This window comes from Hetaerina americana, unplaced genomic scaffold (genome assembly GCF_022747635.1).
Source record: "Hetaerina americana unplaced genomic scaffold, ioHetAmer1.1.p SCAF_8, whole genome shotgun sequence".
NCBI lineage: Eukaryota > Metazoa > Arthropoda > Insecta > Odonata > Calopterygidae > Hetaerina > Hetaerina americana.
This window is the reverse complement of record NW_027287427.1, coordinates 19719916-19744566: the sequence shown is the minus strand read 5'-3', so window position 1 is coordinate 19744566 and position 24651 is coordinate 19719916. Positions and strand designations below refer to the sequence as shown.

Here is a 24651-nt window from a genome sequence, read left to right as displayed (position 1 = left end):
AGACACGAGTGCGCCTATGTCCCTATTTGGGATAGACAAAATTTGACGACAGAATACTGATTCAGCTTCAAAAATGATTCCGTGAAACCAGTAGCCCTGATCGCCGAAATTTAGTGCTCGTTAAAAATTACAAAGACGCCAAGGGAAGCGAACAATACAGGACATCAGCATGTTATTTAACCAATCGGCAGCTCTAAATAACTTCTTTAAGTAACAGGGGAAAACACGGAAGCCAAAGCAAAGTTGACTACAGCCTTTTGAACCAGCCACGACTAACATGTTTGCCTGAACTAGATGAATTACTGCAACAATGAAGAAGGGCATCTATTAGAACGTGGAGGAGGTTGAGGGCCGGGAGAAAGAAGACTTAAGGCCCATAAATCAAAAATTCCCAATTTCTCTCCTGGTATTGTTTTCTTTTAAAAATTCCATTTTCAAAGAGCGTGAATTACCTCCTTGATCATACACACTATGTATTTAATCTTTAAAATACCCTGCCGTTCAAAGCCATTTCATCCCATTGCAGGGTACTTCATATTCCATTTGTGAACACAATGAACGGGATACTCAAGCATGCATACATACATACAGCACACACATATACACACCCTCCTTAGCTAATGCAGCAATTAAAATAAAAATATAATTGTGTAAGTCAATTCAATTACCTTATGTAAAGTTGCTTAAGCGCCACACCACTGTTGACACATTGCCTCGGAACGTTAAACTGTTCCGAAAGAGCCTCCCACTCATTTCTGCTGTTAACCTGGAAGAGAAAACGTAGGCATGAACAACTTCAACTGGACAAGGAAATCATAGCAGCAGTGAACAAATATGGTTTCCAAAATCTATGGAAGAAGAGACATTTCTAAAAAAATGTAATTCTAAAAAACAGCACGTCAAATCAACCCACGAGGTTTAGCGAATTTCCCAAGCTTCCCGTTTTCAGGCCTTCGGGTTTCTGACTTTGGTTTGTATATTCACCCCTACCACACACCCTAGCGGTGGCTTGAAGCGCACTAAAATAAATACAATACGCCGTACGAACCAGGAATGAATTGGTATTTTTAACATTCAATAAAATAGCTAGAAGTACATTGCTTTCCGAAAATGTATGGCCTTAATGCCTCTTTGGGTGCTTTGAAAAAATGAACACTTAGGGAGCATCAGTAAGACTTAATGGGCAAACGAATACAAATTATCGAAATGAGACACACGTAGTAAAAAAAGATCATCAAGATTAAAAGACATTTTTTCACTAAGTAATTGATGCAATGGTCTATACCACATTCGTCCGTAATCAGATTCGTCCGAAATCAGGAGTCCTGGAATATTAATAATCTAATAGAACTATTAAACTAGAACTATTTGATAATACTTTGGCGCGGAACTATTGATTTAATTAGCAAATTAAAACATAATGGAGACTAATATATTTAATATACTTCAATAACATTATTTATACTATTAATTGAGGTTGTTTTTGGAATACACTGTACTTTGTATTTTTTAGTAACCTGTAAGCCACCGCTAATGTGTGTGGGGGCATGGGGCGAATACATACGACTAATTTTGACTCGAACATTTTTACCCCTTCCGCTGTCGGACAATGTTATTCTGATCCCTCATCGTTCGCGGAAAAATGACATCTAAAAATGACATCTGTTCTACATTTAATCTCTCTAATTTTACAGACGTGATCTCGCCGATCGCAGTACGATGGGGGTAATAATACATTTTCAACATCCCTCCCAAAGAGACATCCTTCCAGTAGATGCACTAAAAGTAATTATTATCAAGTACGGCCACATTCTCCCGCATTATTAAAAGCTTACGTACGAAAGGTAAAAAAAATCCTGAACTCTAAAAGGTTTGTATAGTAAGTATCGGGAACATTTTTTTCCTGTTGTTCGCGTGAAGTACTTATTACAGACCGTTGGTTAATTGTGCGCATGATCGCGTTGATAATAGGATAGTTACACCATTATCACGGAAAATTTGGCGACGCGAAAGATCTGCTCTATATCCATCCCGAAGGTCTTGACGGAAGGCAAAAACCACAGTCTTGTGTTTGATTGCGAAGACTTTCTACAACGGCATCGCGTAGATTCCCCAACCCCCTTACAGTCCCGACTTGGCACCAGCAGACTATTTCCTATTACCAAAAATTAAATCCTCCGTCAATGGCCAACACCATGGGACCCTAAGTGCCGTTAAAGAAGCTTGCACGCGAACCTTGAAGGACCTTCCGGAATCCGCCTACCAGGGAGCCTTCGAGTCGTGGAAAAGCCGCTGACTTAAGTGTCGACGCTCAAGGGATGTGCTTTAAAGAATTTTGAGCCAATGTAGCTACATCTGAAACAAATCTTTTTCCCGATACTTTTATGCAAACCATGTAGGATTCTATGGAAATGTTTGCTTAACCCTTTATACCCCTTAAGTTTTTTTAACCCAAACATATTTAAAAGTTGGTTTAGATTTAAGTTAATTAGATGCTTTCTAGGTTTTGAAGGACAGAAATTAGTTGTTGAAGGCTTTGCGCTACCATTTTTACGTGAACTAGTTTCCAATATGTAATCCTAATTTACATATGCATATATTTCAGCATTTTCCCGTGACAGATACATCCATACGTAGATCAAGAATAGTTAAAAATATATACAAATGTAATGGCTCACATAAATAAAACCCCGCTTGTGGCAGAGAATTTCCGAGTCTTATGAAGAGATTTTGACGTTGAAGCATTCAAATGAATGTCAACCGCACGTCTCCATTTTGTGTTTTTAATTGCTAGGACAGATGAAATGCAAATACATAAATAATTATCGATTCAGACTCATTTAGGCTTTAAATAAGGAGCAACCATGACGCCAGGAATAGATATTTCTTAAAATTAACTGCTTATAAACATAATGAAACAAGGGTTTGAAATGCTTTCTATTAATCCGTAAATTTCTATACCTACTTGATAATACAGATGACTATCAGCAGGCACTTAGCATAAAAATATTCTTACCATGGAAGATTTATCTTAGTGAAATTATAAGTAAAAAAATTACCAATCGATTGCTACACACGTCAGCTGTATCGCAGCGACGGTAAGCGTGCAGTAATTTCGGAGAGCGTCAATGGGTTGGATCAATTAAGGGCACGAATGCTCCTTCAAAGTACACAGATGTGACGCAAAATTCTTGCTGCAGAACACACAATGCATTAATAACGCCAATTAAAAAAATAACTTGAATATTTTATTACAAAACAAAATTTAAATGAATAAACAAAAATCTTTGCTCTTTTTACTGACCATTCCCTTTTTCCGTAAGTTTAACACTAATTTTCTCTAAGTTCGGGTGTTGCTGCTCATTTAATGGTAGAAGTAATGATGCATTAATATGGACTGCTTAGGTTATTTTGCAGCACTCAAAACCCAATATGTTCATCATAAAGCTATGAAACTAAACAAACAAGTGCACTATAAATTTCAAATAGCATCAGGGCCAGATTTAACTCGTACCTTCTTTCACTTTCTTGTTACACCAGTCGTAAGATACCAGATTCCTTTAAAAAGCTATTAATCGGCTAAGGACTTAAGGGTTATCGCCTTGCACAGAAATGAGGTCTCCCTCGAAGTTCAGCCGTCCCGCTCTGCTCCATTCATGTATTCATCGCGTTCATTAGTGACAGACAGTAATTTGGGCATCACAGTCTTCACAAAGAGGTTATCTTCAGTGAATATGTAAGTGTCCGAGCACAGTGCCCTAATCTCAATCGCGTGATGGCTACCTCTTCCCTCCGAGTACTTCTGACAGAAGATGAGCACACTGAAGTTAGGGGTTTACGGTTCGGAGTTTACTCCCGGTCTCCAACAAACGTCCATGTTTTTTACCATTCCCGGGTTTCAAGTGTCCAAGTACCAATGGACACCCTGTTATAATAATTACAGTAGTTAAAGCAAAATGTGAGCAAACGTTTGACTAGGTGGAAGATCCCGGAGAAAAAGATAATATGATTATTAATTTCTGACATCGAATTTCAAGTTTTTCTCGTAGTGTATCGAATAAATCAATGGAATAAGGAGAACGCATTTGTGAAAACTGATCGCTATTTCTGAAAATTTCAGTGCGTAAGACATCTCAATAGCCTTTAGCACGGAGTATTTAAAATTAAGAAATTAAAAATGACAGCATCAGAGACAAATTTTGAGTGTCAGCGAATTGTAGTATCATGTCTCGATATATTTGGCGCACGTCCAGATAGATAATGAGAGATGGGGAGCAAGAGCAGCTGATAAGAAAATGCATCTCCAACAAACCTCATTGGGACTTTGGAAGTGAAGAGGAGATATACCTATCTTTGGTCCTATAAATGGATTCGGATAATGAAATGTTTAGGTAATCAATAAATATTACCAAAATCAGATGATAAGGTACCATTCCATTCCACGCATCAATTACATGGTTCAACTCTATTCCATTAGGACCAATATAAGACTTCAAATCAGAGAATATCCCATTAGGACAGAGTAGCAGAGCCAATTGAGTCGATTTTGCCACAATTAAACGGTTTCCGATTTCAGGTTTTAAAGGATAAACTTTTGTTTTTGAAGGGATTGTGCTACCTTGAACCCCCGACGTAATCCAACAGACAATGGTAAATTTACAGGCATAAATATTTCAGCTAGTAAGGAACCCTATACTAGAGTTTTGTCTTTATTAACTGTTTCGATGAATTTGATATTAAGCATCTAGATGAATAGCAACCTTGCCATGATACATTTTTGCGTCAGTTTACTGCTATCTTTCAGGAAATTAAATTTTGCAAACAAGTAATGAAACTGGAGGTCATCTGCTGGCCCATCGCGCCTGTGCAAAAATCACACTATGGAGAATTTATCGTCCGCTTTATTCGCATTCAAAGAAGTAATTACCTAAAGATGACTGCCTTCTCATATTTAGTCCAGCGGTATGCAAGAAAATGATCTGTAGCAATACTCTTCAGCCCGATTAACAGCAAAAATAATCCTTCAATACACAGGATTGACGCACATTTCTTTACCTTATCTCAGAAGACATGAAACACTGAAATCCACTGCTTAAGACATTATTCATTCAAATTGAACTATTAATTACATAAAGAGTCATTCTTATTAAATTAAAAAATATTCTTAAAACTGCCAACTATCTACTCCCCAGTAAAATAACATTAATGCTCCTGCTTGCAAGGCTTCAAGAATGACTAGCCGCACCCTGTTAGAGGCACACACCCACATCAAATAACCCTTTTCTAAATGGATCAAATAATGCCACACTAGATTGAAATTGGCCATTGATTTATTTGAAAATAACCTCGGAATCGACAATCCACGTGATCATGATGCACGCACGCATGATGCAGTTGCAGGCGGGGGCGGGGCATTCTCAAGTGTGGATCACGAGGGATGAAGGAGAGGAGAGAATAAGGGGAAGTGGAGAGAGTGCGAGGGGCTGGAGGGGAAGAAGAGAGAGGAAAAGAGACAGAAAGAGTGAAGGGGAGAAAGGGGGGGGGGAAGACCTTCCAGTGGGAGAGGGGTGGGAGTGAAGATATCGGGGGGAGGGGGGCTGAGCGCAGGCGCTACTGAATGAACTTGAGTTCCGTGTTTTTGGCGGGAAAGGAAGAAGGGGAAGAGGAGAGGGGTGGAGTCAATGAGGGGGGAGAAGAAAAGGTAAGGGGAGGGAGGAAAACGAGGGAGGTTTAGAATGTGTGTGTGTGCGGTGGTCGTGGTATTTGTAGTAGTAGTAGTAGTGGGAGCAGCAGTGGTGTTTCTCCGCGAGGGGTGGGGGGACGAGGGCATGGAGGGGAGGGAGGGGGAGCGAGGTCAGAAATCGCTCTGGTTCGCGATCATGTCCTACCCAACTTCAGCACGTGTATTGAGACGTCGCGCGCACGATGTTCAAAACCAAGATGCGAGTTTTCTCACTAGATCTAATCGGGGTGGTGAAATGAAATGCTTGAACTTTAACATCAAATTTAGAAGAATATATGCATAGAAAGTTGGACGGTATGAAGGGAGGAAGGAAGTACACAGAGATGAAGAGGGACTTGTAGAGTAAGATGCTGCATTGTGTTTTGTTAGGAGATATTTATTTGTTGGTGGTGTCCATTGAAAACCTACCTTAAGATAACCTACCTTAACCGATAGATTACCTAATAGCAATGTAAGAGAAAATGTGTGTGTCTATATATATAATATATAATATATATATATATATATATATATATATATATATATATATATATATATATATATATATATATATATATATATATATATATCCCTCCCCGGACTACAACCTTGACGTGGTGGAAGGGCTTGTGCGTTCCGATGACCCCTAGAGCTGTACTGGCGGGAGTAATAAAAATTGCTCCTGGTAGGGTCACCCATGCCAGATAGGTCGAAGGTTAGGAGCCAGACGAAAGGTAGTCCACGCAGCGTCTGTTCCTCAGTGAGGCGGCTGCAATGGCGTCTGACCCCAGTGGGGCGGCCAGTAAGTGATGGTGTCACGTTAAAAACACTATTGAGGAAGGCAACGGGAAACCACCTCAATTATCATTCCCAAGAACAATGTGATGGACAATAGAGATATTTTGAGTCCTGGCAACCACGGGGCTCGGCCCAATCGGCCGTGTGTCGTGCCCGGCAGCGGGGGAGGCAAGGCTTCCGCGGTCGTCATCCCACGAAACCCTTGCAAGGGAAAACCAGCAGCAGCAGGACAGAAGACGCAGGAGAAGAAGACCAAATTAGTTAGAATAGGAACGTGGAATGTTAGGACAATGATGAGGACGGGGAAATTGGAGAATGTTAAGCGAGAGATGGAAAGGGGAAATATAGATATTTTAGGTCTATGCGAGGTGAGATGGAAAGATAGCGGGGATTACTGGAGTGATAAGTATAGAATAATATACAGCGGTGGGGACGAGAGCCAACGAGGGGTTGCCATAGTATTAAATGAAGAGGTAGGAAGAAGCGTAGTCAACATAGAGCAGGTAACGGATAGAATACTACTAGTGGAGATAAAAGCAGAACCCACGAACTTAGTTATTATCCAGGTATACATGCCACCGAGCAACCATAAGGAAGAAGAGGTCGATAGGATATACGATCAGTTAGAGGACATGATTGCATGTGTTCCTGCAGGGAAACATTTGATAGTGATGGGGGATTGGAATGCGACAGTAGGCGAAGGAAGAGATGGTGATGAGGTGGGGGACTACGGTTTAGGCACGAGGAATGACCGCGGGGAGAAAGCAGTTGAGTTCTGCAGGAGACAGGGGTTAGTTATCACCAACACTTGGTTCAGACACCACAAAAGACGCAGGTATACATGGAAAATGCCAGGTGACTCGGGAAGATATCAGCTAGATTATATCCTGGTTAGACACAGGTTTAGGAACAGTGTGATAAATTCCCACAGCTTCCCGGGAGCGGATGCGGACTCAGACCACAATTTAGTTGTTATGAAATGTAGCGTACGTTTCAAAAAGATAAGGCAGGGGCGGCGAGTTAGAAAATGGAATGTAGAAGCATTAAATGGGTTGAAAAGAAAGGAATACAAACAGGCGGTAGAGAAAATCATGGAGGACGGTAAAGAGCTAAGTACTATTGAAGAAAAATGGGAATGTATCAAGAAAGGGTTGTCTAAAGCGGCAAAAGACACTATTGGAACCGTTAACGCTAAAAGGACTCGTAAACCATGGATCACGGATGAGATGATTACAAAAATGGATGAGCGGCGAAAATGGAAGAATATAAATACAGAATTAGGCAAAATGAAGTACAAAGAATTGAACAATAAATTGAGGCGGGCAACAAATAAAGCCAAAGAAGCATGGTGGAAGACGCAGTGCGAGAATATGGAAAGTCTGCAGAGGAAGGGGGAAATCGGTGCGCTTTACAGCATAGTTAAATCTTTATCGGGAAGTAAGAAAGGGAGATCAACGATAGCAGTTAGAGATAAGGCCGGTAAGGTAATAGTTGACGCAGGAAAGATCCAAGAGAGATGGAAGGAATATGTAGAAGACCTGTATAGTAAAGAGCTTAGACCAACAAAGTTAGACATTGAAAAGGAACATGACGTAGAGGAAGATAGCTTAGGTCCAGGCATACTAGACAATGAGATAGAAAGGGCATTAAGGGAGATGAAACTAAATAAGGCCGTGGGGGTAGATAACATTCCCGTGGAACTTTTGAAATGCTTGGGAAAATGTGGGAGGAAGAGGCTATATGGGCTGATCCGTAGTATTTATGAGGAGGGAATCTGGCCGGAAGACTTTGTGAGATCAGTTTTAGTTCCTATTCCGAAAAAGGTAAAGGCCACGTCATGTGAGGACTATAGGACAATTAGTTTGATATCCCACGCAGCTAAGGTTGTTCTCAGGATCATAAACAAAAGGATAGAGAGTAGGGCAAATGATTACTTAGGGGATGATCAGTTTGGGTTTAGGAAGGGGAGAGGTACGCGTGATGCCATTGCAGTAATGAGATTATTAATCGAGAGGAATATAGAACACAACCAGGAGGTATTTGCCTGTTTCGTAGATTTCGAAAAAGCGTTTGATAGAGTAAATTGGGAAAAACTAATGAGTATATTGCAGAAAATAGGAATAGATTGGAGGGAAAGGAGGCTAATCCGCAACCTGTACATGTCTCAGACTGCTCAGGTGAGGGTGGGAAACGGGGAGTCAGGATGGGCAGTGTTAGGAAGGGGTGTAAGGCAGGGTTGCCCATTATCACCGTTGCTGTTCAACCTGTACGCAGAAGAAATGATCAAAGAGGCATGGGAAGAACTCGAGGTAGGAATGAAAGTGGGCGGGGAATTCGTAAAATCAGTTAGGTTTGCTGATGACCAAGCTTTAGTTTGTCAGTCAGCCAAGGGGCTGCAAGCATTGCTTAGTGAATTGGAAATTCAGTGCGACAGGTATGGGATGAGAATCAATATTAATAAAACAAAGGTTATGCGATTTTCTAGAAAGAAAAAGGCCAAGCTTAACATTAAAATAGGAGGGCAAAAGCTAGAGCAGGTAGAACAGTTTACGTATCTCGGTAGTTTTTTGGACCAACACGGTCAAAGTAGTAGGGACGTAAGGAGAAGAATTGCGCTAGGCAAAGAGGCTTTCACAAGGAGGAGGGAGTTGATGACAGGGACTTTGAGTAAGGATGTTAAGAAAAGACTCGTAAAAACTTTGATATGGAGCGTAGCTATGTACGGAGCGGAAACGTGGTCATTGAAGCAGGAGGATAGACGTAGATTGGAGGCTTTTGAAATGTGGGTGTGGAGAAGAATGGAGAAGGTGAAATGGACAGAGAAGAAAACAAATGAGGAAGTACTTGGTATGGTGGGCGAAGAGAGGGGTTTGTTGGGAGCTATCCTATGGAGGCAGGAAAAGTGGATGAAGGGGGTGTTGACCGGCAGTGGGATGTTGAAGACTGTGATAGAGGGTAGAATGTTGGGCAAAAGAGGAAAGGGAAGGAACAGGATAGGGTTGTTGGACGGGATGAAGGGAGGAAGGAAGTACTCAGAGATGAAGAGGGACCTGATATAGAGTAGGATGATTGATTTTGTGTTTTGTTAGGAGTAATAAAATATTTGTTTGGTAGTTGTGTCAGTCCAAAAACCTACCTTAACCGGTAGATTACTTAAAAAAAAAAAAAAAATATATATATATATATATATATATATATATATATATATATATATATATATATATATATATATATGAGATACCTAGAGGCGGCCAAGAATCTCTCCGCGATTACCACGAACTCCAACTGACCTGACTTCTCATCCGTCGGACAGAATTAGTATCAATGGATAACGCTCTCAATGACAAATTTTTCCTTCACACTAAAGGTGCCGTCATACGTACCCGCACTCTCCTGCTTACGCCCAACTCTTCATACGCCACCAACTAACAAAAACAAAATCTCGAACCTCTCTTCTGCATTGAAACCTTTTTTTGGCCCTAGGAACATGGAAATCTAACCATCATAATTGAATGTCCTAATTTTTCTCTATTTCTTTCACTCTTCCCTTTCTGGCTCCTCTGCAAGGTTCTTATACATCGATATCCTCCAAAATTTACCACTTCGGTTAACAAAAACCAATAAGTCATGAACGATTTCTCTGTTTCTGCACTTGTCACCGATTCCACACCAAATGCTGCATACAATTTTCTCTATTCGTTTGCGGCGGTCACATGTTATAGCACCCCCTCCCTACAGCAATATACACTTCCACCGGCTTCCACCACTCCCTCAGCAAATGCGGGTATCCAGGCAAGTTACTCAAATGCAAAATCCTACGCCCCACACTCCTTGGCTCAAAACGCTCCGCCCTTATATTCACAAACTTTTCACCACCTACTTCTCCGGTTCCCACTAAGTCCATCAGATTCTAAAGGAACTTTACTCAGTAATAAAAAATAAGGATCCCAGCTTCCTCCTCATTCCAATATGTCCCTTCATCACTTTCAAATTTCCCGCAAATTTGCGCGAAATACTAAAAATCAAGATGACCCCCACTTTCTCACCCTGCAACCACCGAAGGTGTACGTGTAAACGGTTCCCCTTTTCTGCTCCCGAGTTTTTCTCTTCGAAACAAACCTCAATGGCCACTTATGCTTCGAAAAATGACAAATACCACCTCTACTGAAACTTCCACCCATCTTTTCAAAATTGGCGAATGCACCACCACCATTTCAATCCGTATTAACACTCACCGCAACTCTATAAAATTTCCTACATTCCTAAAGCATCCCTTTCCTTAACGTATCTCTTCCAAAAATCGATTATTTGATACTTTCTGGTTTCTGTAGCAGAAGTCACCCCCCAGAATTAATAGGCAACATTGAGGGGATAATCCGGGATTTGGCACATTATTGGCAGTAGTCGCATTTGGCCGCACAGATTTTATAACAAAATAAATATTTTTAGCATCTGAAGATGTATACAAGACATGTTGGTGTAAGGAGTATGTGTATGTACATATTTATCTCGTATTCCATGATTGCAACTTTTGTTTTCTTTCCTACAATGCGAGTGGTGGTATTAAACACAAGACATCGACGGAACTCATAACATATTTTTCACTGATTCTATGACTATGAACTTATCAATATCTTGGTATTTGATAAATCATACACTGGTGGTTTATCAGAGGTCTTTGTTAAATATATCTACATTCATTATATTTCACAATTAGTATTGACGGAAAACTTCACAACAAACAAATCAATAGAAACTTGAATTTAGACTGAAAAAAATAACAACTAAACTGTGCTTAAAACGTAAATCGGAATAATATTTCAAATATAACAACAATCACACAATTATTTCCACATAATTTATGAGCCAAATGTAAATGACATTTAAAATATTTAGGTTCCATCAGGCTTTATGAATGGATAAATGTAAGCGCTATTCTACCAAAATACATTATGAACATACAGCAGATGGAATTTTGGCATTTGAGTAGTAGTTACATTCATGAAAAGGGGCCACCGACAGCTAAGGTCATTCGGTGAATGGGTGTAAATCGGTAGCGGTGGGACATTCCGGGATTGGAGGAATGATGAAGAGAAGTCAGGCATCGGCATTAGCCTCCTGTAAACGTAAGGTGCCAAGGGGTGTACAGTTTAATGCCCCATCTGACGGGCGGCGTACTCGAAGTGCTCTCCATAAAGCACCACAAGTAGGTATCGTTATACCAAAACAGTCACCACCGGGATCCGAACCCGGACCCTCTGAGTGGGAAGCAACAATCAACCGCATCATCCCAAGCCCCAACACACATCAGTTATAAAGATAGTTGCATCGGCAGATTCATTTAACGCAAAGAAATATGGGTACGCATGTTTGGTAATGTTTCAACATATGAGCTTAAACAGAAGTCGAACTGAACACAGTTTCTACAAAGTTGGCTAAATATCACGAATCGAAATACCAAATCTTTTCATTAGACCACATGAATTACTTTTAGTAGAGCACTGATGAGGAGAACTTTCTTTGAAACAGACGTGGTCACTGTACAAGTCAGCAAATGGAACCACCACGGCTACAGAAGCTGCGGAACAATACTTAAATCTCGTTTGAAATAGAACGTCATTGCAATGCTGAAGGCTTCAGTAAAGAGAGGGCAATATTTAGATGACGAAATCTTATATATCCACAGCATATATTCACGTACGATGGGAGTGCTTATTTGGTATGCAACCGAGAAAACCCTATTCTCGATCCTAAAATGGATAAATCAAAACAACTTCAAGGTTATTTATTTGTCGAGGTTTTGCTAACTCAACAGCGATAAAAATTATTATACACCTCTATAGAATGTGTTATCAAAGCAACTCTGGTGATAACAAATTCAAACGTCTACCAACATAAAAATGAAGAAACATTGATCAAATAAAATTCCATTTGCAACTTCCAGGACGGATTTGCTAATAATTTCACCAAATGATCTAACTTATTGAAATACTATCCTCAATCTTGTTCACAAACAGTCAAAAAAATGGATAAATCTCCCCTCGAAAGCTAATTAATTAACATTTTAATAACTTTTAACCACTCCCGGTGAATGTCTACTCTAATTATCTATGCATAAGTGCCAAATAATCACACGCACAAAAAAATTCAAAATTTCTCTAATCCTAATCACTGACTATGCAAGGAAAGCGTAAAAATTAAGAAACCAAAGAAAAAGAAATGAGCGCCAACCCACGCATTAACCAAACATGGTAACTAGCTACTGCGCAAATAACGTTTTGAGGGCCTCAATGATTACATGCGTTTGGTAAATTAGTGAAAACGCTATAATGGAAAACTTTTACTTTACAAGTAAACATAAAATGTAAAGCGTCCCCTTAGGGAAAAACGTCTCTCACTAACATGTCTCCGAAACTGAACGAGCTCGAAGCCGCCATCGCCAAGGTCACTGAAGGCAAACCGCGGGAGACTATCCTTAAAGCAGCGGCGTGGGCTGTTAAACGCTGCGACACGAATCACGATGTAGTGCGTATATCACTATTGCTGCAAGAGGAATCTAACGGATAGAATAAAAACTTAGTTTTGATAACCGAGAGCTCGGTAGGGGTGTTTGCGTTGTGTATGTGAAAACCACGGAGATTGTAGTATGGTACGGTACGATCAGTGAGTGATAAAGACCAGTGAGGTGGGCCAACATTGGTGAATGCTTGCTGGTGGGTAGGATGATGAGTCCTTGAAAGGGTCACTTTCGAAAAGCGCCCCGGGCCTTTTGTTCGGCTAAGAATGCGAGACATGTCGCCCACCACCCGCTCTCACGAAATAAAAGAAGGCATTATCATCCTTACTTGCCATTCATTTCCCTTCAGGTGTGCTCTCAAAAATGTCACGCCATTACCATCGCCTTGGTGTTTCAGCGTCAGAAAAACGGTGGAAATACCTTGTGTACTAAATTAGAAAAATGATTTTGTACCTAATTTGTACAATGATTTGAAAAACGATACTTAAACGACCATTACTATCACTATCAAAATGGAAAGATATTAAATAAAAAATGTTTCTTTTTTAGAACAATAAATGTTCAAAGTAATTTGTCCTAAAGGCACACGAACGGTTTTGACAAATATCGCCATTATCCTGTGACGATAGTCATCACCATAAGATATGCTTTATTGTTGATTAGGATATATTCCAAGTCTACATTCTGCAATTATTTGTCTTAAGAGGCTAATTGAAGAAAGCCAAAATTTTCAATCAACTTTGGGAGGGTAATTCTGACAATAGCAACCTGAAAAAGAACAACTCGACCAGTAAAACACCAATTCGATTATGACCACATTAAAAATATCCAACAATTCGAGCACAATTTTAGCCTGCCTGTCACGTGGTATTCATCCTCAAAACCTTGATTCTAATAGTTATCAATTGTTACTTCCAAGAGATATGCGCATTGAGACATTTGTTACCAAAAACTAAGGAAAACCTTGGGAAACACCATATAAAAATTTAATGACGGGAAATTTGTAGTTAGTATAACACCACAATATAAAAATATCCTCCACTTGCATATAGTAGACGGCCTTCTTTTGGTGAATGCATAATATTTATAGCAGCGGAATAATGAATGTAAAATCAATATTTTTACCTAAAAAGCTTGACAGTTAACTTTTCCGTATAAGCGGTCGAGTTTACTGAAAAAATACACAGGATGCAACTAGCTAACAAAAAACTCAAGACGCATGCTAATCTCTCTCTCAGAAGGACAGAAAAATTTAATTCAAAAGAAAATGTTGTCCTGTCTTACGGCCAATTAATAAGGCCTCAAAATATACAATTGTAATATATCTGTAAGCATTGCCCAACTGGTATTGTGTTTATCTTTACAACACTAAACTTTGTGGAGGGCACTTTGAGTGAGTACGCCGTCCGTCGGATGGGACGTTAAACTGCGGATCCTTTGGCGCCTTTCGTAAAGAGCAGGCTAATGCCGACGCCGGGTTTCTCTCCACCCTTCATCCTTTCCTGTCCATCCCCTATGGCGCAAATGACCTTAGCAGTCGGTCGCCTCCCCTTAAAACTACTACTACTACTACTACAACACTAAACCTTCAAAAACGCTCACAATATTAGAAAAATATTAATCGGTTAACTATAAACACATTTCTCTTTTAATTTCATTAGATTTATAACAATACTATGCACTCTTTTTGTCGCGATAACGTTTGAATTTTCTGCAATAATTTCAATTTATAACTTAAAAGAATACTAACAACTTGCTACCACGGCAATAATAAATGAAGGTTTAATACGTGATCACGATACTCGGGACTTCGTTCCCATACTGCTACGAATATAGCAGTACAAAGAAGAATATACTGGTTTTCAAGTCGGCATCAGGCTAATTCCTTGGTTTGTGCAACGCAGAAAACAGCCACGCTGCCTTAGTCGCCGCTGATTTGCTATAAAGGCAAACATAAAGGGATTTGACGGATGTTAGGAATGGCCTTAGGAAATTCATGCTCAAAGCCCTCCAGGCATGTATCGCACCCGAGCACTAGCGATAAAGAAAGAGTATTAATGGAACTCCAGCGAAGTTCCAACATTATGACCAAATAATAACATGGTATTATAACTTCGGTTTACAAGTTACTTAAAGGGTTGAGAGGAATGACGATTTACCTTCACATTTGAATCCCAAACAATAAGGTTTGGAATTCTTCGACCGAGCTAAAGCGTCACCACTTTCGCTATTCAGTTTAATACGCGTAGGTATCGTTTTTAAGTAACTATTACCAAGGAATAACCGAGACATCTAGATGATATTTATCCTGTATTTAATTCATCCTTATGCTCAGAATGTTGTAAATTACAGCAATAATGTTGACTTTTTTTGTTAGCAGATGGAAGCAATTCGCAGTACGGAGAAAAGAGGCTCGCAGAGTGATCAAGTTCCTTTGCATTCGAAGGGCTAGAAATCCAGTAACTTGACGTTCGCCATTAAATGATGGCTGTTTATGGGAATTATAAGCCATCATTTAACACAGTCATAAGGTGGAAAAGGAATTTTCAAACTGGCCACATGTCACTCACCAACGATCCGAGAGGAAGACCTTTCATCACGGACTATGACTGCGACTAATCTTAGCTATGGCAGTGCGTGAAAAATTAACGACTTAGTACAGAACATGTCAAAGGTGTCAGCACGCTGGGTTCCACCCACGACTGTCTCCTATTTAGAAGCAAACACGGCGCGACCTGCAATCGCAACAACGTTGCGACCGGCAATCAAAGTAAATTAGCTTTGAAATGTTGCCACAGACGCCCTATTCGCCAGTTCTCACCCCGAGCGACTGATTCTTATTCCCAAAACCAAAGTCCACGGAGAGGTCGGATATTTGACGACGCAAATGACGTCATTCTGGAGGTGAAACTATGGTTTTCGACGCAATCTGCTGAGTCCTACAATGACGGTCTTCGAAAAATCAAGCAAAGCTGGGAGAAATGCATAACTCGGGATGGCAACTATATAGAAGTCTTAAGAATAACGAATAAAATAATTAAGTTTCTACCTCAATTATTTCCTTGTGATTATTAAAATTTGACGATACGCCCTCATAACTGGGACTTAATTCCAAGAGAGAGAACTTCCATTTACTGGGATGGCTTCCCTTTGATATGCAACTATCTTTCCTCGGACTGAAAACTGGAAACGTGTGTTTCCACATCCCTTTATCATAACAAAAATACTGTAGAAAATTGTCTTTGCCACGAAAGTACAATGTAAAAAATGTTCTGTTCATTTACCCAATCGTTTGCATGAGGAAGATTCCAACGTCAGGCGAAAGAAAGAAAATAATTGGAATGCAGGTTTTGTCGCCACCACTTTCGAGCATTTGAGAACAATTAGAGAAATTGATTGTTTCCGGCGTAACTTAATGGAATCGATTCATATTGGATATGAAACATAGTAACTTCGTGATGAAGATGACGTTGAACGTCGAAACCCGGGTCGTCTCGCAATAAAAATTTGTCAGTGAAATCACAAAGTTACTATTTTTCATACCCACTTAGGAGAACTCGACATTCCGTCCTACTTGGCGGAAAGTAAACCTAGGGTCTAAAATAAAATATTCGATACATGGCAGTTGAAATTGGAACTGGAACTTACTGAACTGAAACTGGAACTTACTTACACTCAAAAAAATTAAGTCAATTTCCTAGGCCCAGTATTTTCAAAATGTATATTGTATTTTCATATTTAGTGGCAAAGGAAAACTGGGAATTCTTAATTAATATAAGTTGTCACAAGGATTCTATTAGGTGGCAAAACTTAATAAATTCTAGAACAGCTATCCTGTAGCTGGCGTGACGATCTTGCTCCTCCTCGTGTAGCACTGGATGGTCTCGTACAAGGAAATATGCCGCGATAAATCATCCGACACTCGCCCTTGGAGCAGCAATTAAAGGCATGGAAAACCCCGCGGTGGGTCAATGGGAACGGGGAAGATTATGCAGCATATTCCAAAATTAATCATACCAAAAAGTTTCCCGAAGACGAAATAAGGAGGCATTTATACGAACGTGCTAAAACGCGAGGTAGATATAATAAATACGAAAAGAATCATCCATCCATAGCTGCTGATGATCAAATGTTTAATCCATTTCCATCCAAAGGCACGAGGAACAAGATTTCCCTCATTTCTCCAATCAAGATTAAGTCACGGAATATATGTATGTATACAAGCTTATCAGGAATTCTTCGGAAGGACTGAAAATGATGAACTTCTAACAAAAGTATGTAGTTATATATATATATATATATATTTTGAGTGCGAAACTAACAGAAGTAAGTCCTGGAACAGATATTGATTCACGAGTTTTCAATTTCCATAAAAAAATGTTACGGGTCGCACGGATCAATGTTTTCTTCATCCGCATGCATGACCCCCACGTCCGGGAGCCGACAAGGAGCGACTTCCTTTTTTTTACGGCTTCCCTTAAAATATGGATACACCACCACCACACCTCTGCCCCTCTCCCCCCCCCCCCCCCCCCGGCCCGCAACCAGGCCGCCGCCCCTCCCCCCACCCTTCTTCACCGTGGAGAGCCCAGTGGGCAAAGAGAGAAAACGCCCTTTGAACGTACGTCACGTAGCGAATAACCAGAAACTTCACATAGCCCTGTCCAAATTTTCAACAAAACAAAAAGAACGGAAATTTTGCCCACTTCAAAATTAAAAATAACACCGAATGGCATTTATAAGCAGGGATCTCATTGGTCAGAGGGGATCTGGAGGGGAGAATATGGATGAGCAGCATCCATCCATCTCCCTCCGACAAAGCTATTGTAGGGAGGCCGATCCCAAAGCCATTTATCTGACTGAATCAATAGCGACGCGACCTGGGTGAGAGAGAGAGAGAGAGGAAAAAAACCGGCATCGAGATTTTTGGGCGTGGGAAAAATAACATTGATAGCCCATCGACATGAAGGACAGCCCGCACGCTGCGGATAGCAGGGATCGGAGATTAACATCCTCTCTTTCGGAGATTCCATTCCAGTCGCTAGACGAGATGCGAATGTATCTCGAGTTTGAGCACTGCTATATGGCTTGAGTAGAATGTGGCTGGGGTCCGTGCGGAACACGCCCTAGAATGTGGTGGTGAGACATGCATCCCGTAAATGGAGCTGAATTTTGAGTACTTACGTCAAGATGAAAACAAATCCGAATAGAATGACATAAAGCACCAAGAAATGAGAAACTTAATAGAACCAATAGTTGTACATACTCATTTTAACGATTAAATAGGCAGCCCAAGTCTTTTTTTCAAAATCAAACCAACAATTCAAAGAAAAACGGCTCAATCCAGAATCAAATTTAAGTTTAATTTTGCACATAGCTCATGTGGCTAGAATCATACACATGCACTCCAAGCAACCCACCCAACGATGTATTTATGGAGGTTAAGTACTATTTGAAATGAATAACAAGTAAAAGATAGGCGGGTATGGGAGATTCCAATTATACAGTAACATAATGGAAAAAGGGAAATAATTATTATTCACCTTCATGAAATCCTTGAGGAATGCCGTCTGGATGGATTAAACGCGAATACAAATTTTATATCCTTAAATATATTATTTATTGGGCAACGTTACGGGATGAGGAGTTAAATCTTCTAGTTCTGGTATTTATTTCAATAAGTTAATTTTTGTATTCAGACTGGCGAGATAAATTAAGAGGTCGGCTCGGGAATGACTCCACGTCTCATATCATATGCTCTTCAACTCTTTTATCAATCTTTTATCCCAAATTATTACCAAACCACGTCCAAAAAACAAGAAACTGATAATTTTTAGTTGATCATATCATTTAAATTAATTCAAACAGTCCAACATTGGAAGCTTACAATTTATGAAATATATACATTTCTGGCAAAGATTGAATCTGCATTAGAATCACACTGATTATGATTATAAAATCAGATGATACACAACGTAGACCTCAACTTTGAATCGCTTCTAACAATTATTTCAAGCTAAACACAAACCAATCCGAAGAGCCAATGATAACGTTAGATTTACTAGATACAGAAGTTCAATTCAGAACGACATTAATTACAAAATAAAATGCGTCGACCAGGACGTCCATTATTATTATAACATTTTTGCTGTTAAACTGTGATATATTCCTTAATCTTAAGACTCCTAGGGAAACATTTTTCAACAATGGGCGCCTATTCACTCGACACTTGCAGATCGTAACGTTCCGCCTAGAGGCCTGGACATCAACGTGTTCAAAGGCGGAAAAGATTGATTGAAGATTGATTGAAGTTGCTGTATATAAACGTTTTAAATAATGCTAGATATTACAGATTTTCTGAATCCATATGGGTTTAAAACGTTCGCATTCAACTTTCGAGAAACCTGAATGTTTCACAGAACTAATACTCAAGGGTCCACAGACTAAAAATCTTTATTGGTTGGTAGCACTGATTTTATGCTTTCGATACTAAATCAAACCAATGTTACAACGCTTTTAAGAAAGAACTGACATTGCGTTGCTCTAACTATAGAAGTACAGCCAATCCTATAGAATACGCAATTTAAACAAATTAATAAATTATCAAAATGACACTCGAATTATTAAATAAAGTACAAAGTGCGAAGTTATTATTGCACAAATTTCGCCTTGCCCACAATTGTGATACCCAATAGCAATGGCTTAAGCAGGGGTGATTGACCTTTACCAAACAGAGGATCGTGTACGGAAGTTTATCCAACTCTTTAAATAACTCACAGTTACATGTGCTTCACAGATTTCAAATATACTTCACTGTTTCATGCACAACACAGATAAAATATCGTCATACCATTAATATGCACAACATGTAAGCTTTCAGACTTAATTTGGTCAAAAAAAATGAGCAGCACATATCGAAATAAAGGGGGCCGTAGGGACAATCATTATCACTGTAAGGTCGACAGCAGATAACATCTAACGCCAGACATGTTAGTTAAGAAAGCGAGATAAAATTAGCGCATGCGATGACATCATCGTATGCCAGTCGAATCCCAAAATCGAACGACTAGAGGCAGGAGCTGAGAGAACTCACGGCGATTCGCTTGGAACACACTTATTATATCCCATGAACTTCAGATTGCCTACTTGAAATCACGATTTAACGAAACTCGAATAAGACAAAAGATTATTTCTACGAAATGTTCAAGAAATACGCAGCAGTAACGAGATAACATTGAAGATAACGAAGCAGCGTTAGCAACGAAACTAGAAAGCTGCAAGGGCTGGGGGACGCGAAAGAGATAAGAAAGAGGACGACTTGGTAGGGCATTGCGTAAGGCTATTTATGAAAACCTAAAGGAAACCGAAAATGCGAAAAGCGTAGCCAACACAATACGGCAACGAGTCCGCGGAGAGGCGAGGCAGGTTAGATAAGGTTTAAGGAGGGAGGAGAGAAGAGGGGAGGGGTGAGGTATGGAGAGGAAGAGAGCGGCAAGGGAAAGGGGAGAGCACCGGGGAAGAGTATCCTCCCACCCCAGCACAAGCCACCCTCCCCTCCCGCACCCTCATACAAAGCCCGCAATTGAACTACGGGTGGCACGTCCCCTCCTTAACCCGACTGCCCGCCCTACCAATTCCCCTTTCCCCAGACGCCCACAACTCACACCCAGCGTAGCGGGAGAGGGTAGGCGGCAGAGAAAAAAATGAGACGGGAGGCAGAAGAATCGGAGGGGCAGGGAATGAGAGGTGATGGAAAGGGGAGCTGGGGAGAGAGGGGACGAGAGAGGAGGTGAGGTGGATGAGATGTGGCTGGCGAGCGTATTGATTTTTCCTGTCAACCTGCTGCTGCTGTTGCAACCGCCACAGCGAGGGACCAAGCAAGCAAGCAGGAGAGCGGGGGAGTGAGTGAGAACGAAACGAAGGCAGTCTAGTTACGAGCCGCCGGGGAGGGAACGACCCGCGCGCATGAGACGCCTTTTCCGCAAACCACCTCCGCCACCTTCTACGCTCCTTCCCCCGTCCGTAGAACACCCGGCTCTTTTTAAGCAGCCGTACACGACCCGTCGCGGAAACTCCACAAAAAAATTCCCGGCCACCCACTCCTCATTCCTCCACCCATTACGCGGCTTTTCGCCCCGGCGCCACTTCCGCCGAAAACCCGGGACAAAAGAGAGAGGAGGAGGAACGGCGAGAGACAGCGCGCGCATTCAAACACACACGCACACGGGCGCCACGGAGAGCATCTCCCCCATTTTTTTCCTCTCCCTTTCCCTCCGACCGAGGGCTGGGGAGGGAATGCAGATAAAGCCCCAGCTACATTCCCGGGACTCGGTGGTGCGGGAGAAATACTGGGAGGACGGCTGAGGCCGCCTCTTTTCACGGAGATGATTTGGGGGAGATGGAAAAAGATTTGGCCACTGGGCGATGGGAGCTCGGGAAGGGCCAAAAGGGCGGTGGAATATGGCCACAGGGAAATGGGTGCACAAATGGAAATGGCGAAATATTAAACAATATAAGGATTCTTGTAAGGGTGGAAAGAATGGAGAAACATTAAATATGCCATTTACGGGAGAAATTATACCCAGTGCACATTTTATTAATACAGTCGGATTAGACGGTAACATAGAGAATGCCGGTGAACGGAGGCAAAGGGAGGAAACTAATAGGCATTTGGATCAGGAGGGCGGAATGTTTGCAGTTGAGAACGAGTTATTGCCAAAAGCAGCATGGGGTTTAAGGATATTTTGTCCCATGTTAGGGCTTAGGAGTAGAACAGTGAATGGGTCCATAAAAACCCTATGCTAACCCGGTAGCCTACCGATAAAGAAAACAATTACAATACAAAGAGACGAAATATAAACGTTAAGCACTGAAATGCGATTTAAGGAAAATTATTATCATTGGTAATTCACGTCATATTAACTTTGACTTTTCTAATTTTAATATTTGCTACCACAAGAACCAAACAGGACTGTTACGCGAACAGTAATATTTCCCGAATGGGTAAATTCAAAATTTAACAACGTTTACACTTAATTTCAACAAATGTTATTTTTTATTTTTTACAGCTAATGTTAAATACAAGAAATTGTCGATTTCATTCACCAAAATTATGCTTTTCCTAGGGTATTTGAAGAGAAGATATTGTTGCCGATGATGGTCAATATACTTAACTATATTAGCATAACTTATTTATCATCAAATACTATGCATCTGGGGACGTAATAGAGCGCTGACGCGCGTACGTCAGACAACTGACCGGAGGGTCCGGGTTTGATTCCCAGGAACATCTCTGGGCACCCTTAGCTTCACCCGAGTTGTGTGATTTCTCGGGTACCTGAACTTCCTAGGAAACCATAGGCGGTACAGAAAAAGGATCTTAAACCTACCCTGATGTATGAATTTCATTATGGGTTCGTTATTCGGTGAATCTCACCTATTAAACCAACTTTCGGGTTGATAAATGTGTTTATGAATTAATATGCATATGCAGGCACTGATTTATACAAATTAAGTTATGTACAGTACAATAATTGATATTTAGGAGATGGAAACTGATAGAAGAGGAGGATTTAGTTACACCAAAATGGACCAGCATTTTTACATTGAGCCACAAATACCATAAGCGCTAGTCATAAAATGTAGGCGAGACTGCAATTTCATGTATTGTAGCACTGATAAATAAAAAACAAACAGTGAAACAGTATGGAAATAGCAGGAAGCGACAACACCATTCATACGACAATAGGAAACATTGCCGGCATATACTTGTTGTTTTCAGCAGTACAAAATATTATTAACATTTAGGAGCTTACAATTCTATCGACGTCTAATAATCAGAGATAGACGGTGAGAAAATTGTTTTAGCAAAAATTAAACTGACGGAGGGCAATGAAGCCTTGCCCGCCAAACTGGGAGTAAATGCTGCGACCACTGTTTTATAGTGTCCTTAAATAAAAAAAAACTTTCTCAAGGGAGAGAAATGAAAAGAAATGTCACCGGAACTTTCCTGATGATAGCCGTAAGTAATTCTATTAGCATTCCGTTTGCTATCCAAACTTAAATTCCTACTCCAAATGGTAAAAAATTACTCCAACTAATTGGCTATTTAATACGTCGATTTAATGTAGACTATGTACTCCTACTAAGGAAGGTATCCATACCAACCAATAATTTACCTTTAAGAGCGTCTAACCGAACTTAATAAGTACTGTAGATTCCATTAACTCATCAAGTAAGGTATATTGCCCATTGGCCGAACGATGAGGTTTCAACAGTCGTATGTGTACAACAATAGTCAACATGTATATACCTCCCATGGCTACACCTCTTCCCTCTCTCCTGCATGCCCCCTCATTCCAAAACAGCATTGATATAAGTCCTTCTAAAAGTTACACCACAGGCAAAATATAAAATACCGAGGTTAAACATGTAATATGCATATTATGTTGGATAAATATTTCAATAATACACATTACTATGTTCATATGCTTTGCGAAGAACCTTTTTGACAATTATTATTGCAAAGTTGGGAGTGAATTCCTCCCATAAAAGTGAGACATCCACCAGAGAATTTAGAATAAGAAAATCCGCAACATAAGTAAAAGAAAAAAGGCATTCATACATGAGATTGGGAAAAATGTGAAGGACCTTTAGCAGAAATACGTTTAAAAATGTCATAACTTACTTCAGTTCCTGATTTTCATGGCCCTTACACTCGTCAACGTAAATTTTGCAAGGTAACTCATACAGAGAAATTAGCCTCTAAGCTGGTTTTAATATGCAAGGATTGAGAGCTCACCCTGAAATAAGCGACAAGGAGCGTGAAATTCACGGTTTTTTCAGGGGAGGGGAAGTTCCTTTCTTTGTGCCACCTATTGTTTTTCCATGGCCCTCTAGTAACCACAATAACGCACCATTTTTACGTGAGATTATCCGAAGGACTTACACGAGGGACCCTTCAGCCATTATTCTAGCACCCGAGCCGCTAGGCTAACGCGCCCTACACATCCAATCAAGTGGAAAGTTCAAATTACTCATAAAACATCAGGCTCTCCATTAATTAATTATGTTCGTACGAAAAATTCCCATACCCAACAAAGAAGTACTTTTTTTAAATAATACAAATACTATTTTCGACTAGTTTTAACAAATAAATGTCGAAGACGACTTATAAATCCAGTTTTATACTCCAACTTCAAGATCAGGATCTCTTACTAAGGAGAGGTTGATTACAGTAGGGACGAGAGAAATTAGTGTCACCCACCAATTCGTTCGATCTCAAGGAAACTTGATTTTAAGGAAGAACCCCAACGCTACCAGGCTTTTTGCTCCTTAGAGAAAGATTGAATGCAGAGCTCTTTGAGATACCTTCTACGTCCCATTTACTTTTCCTCTAGCTGTACCTTGCGCATTAGCAAATGATCGAGGGGGGAATGAGCTAAGCACCCGTCCCTACTCACTATTTCAGTGGAAAAAAATCATCTTTTCTACCTCCTTACCATGTTTTTCTCTAAAGGAAAGGGAATAAAAATCAAAGGTAAACCATCAAAGCAGATGGAAGCGCGCCATCGTAGAATATCTTCTTATATATGTACCTGAGATTCAGGTTCAG

General features: G+C 40.4%; 1 protein-coding gene across 2 annotated transcripts in view; it reads right to left on the bottom strand.

Annotated features, from left to right (window-relative positions):
- LOC139698081 (histone-lysine N-methyltransferase 2D-like) overlaps positions 1–24651 on the bottom strand; it is a 146980-nt gene that overhangs the window by 87870 nt on the left and 34459 nt on the right. For both annotated transcript variants that reach the window (XM_071596972.1, XM_071596973.1), the window contains exon 3: positions 669–766. In XM_071596972.1, the coding sequence (XP_071453073.1) occupies positions 669–766 (98 nt within the window). The remainder of the gene's footprint in view (positions 1–668; positions 767–24651) is intronic.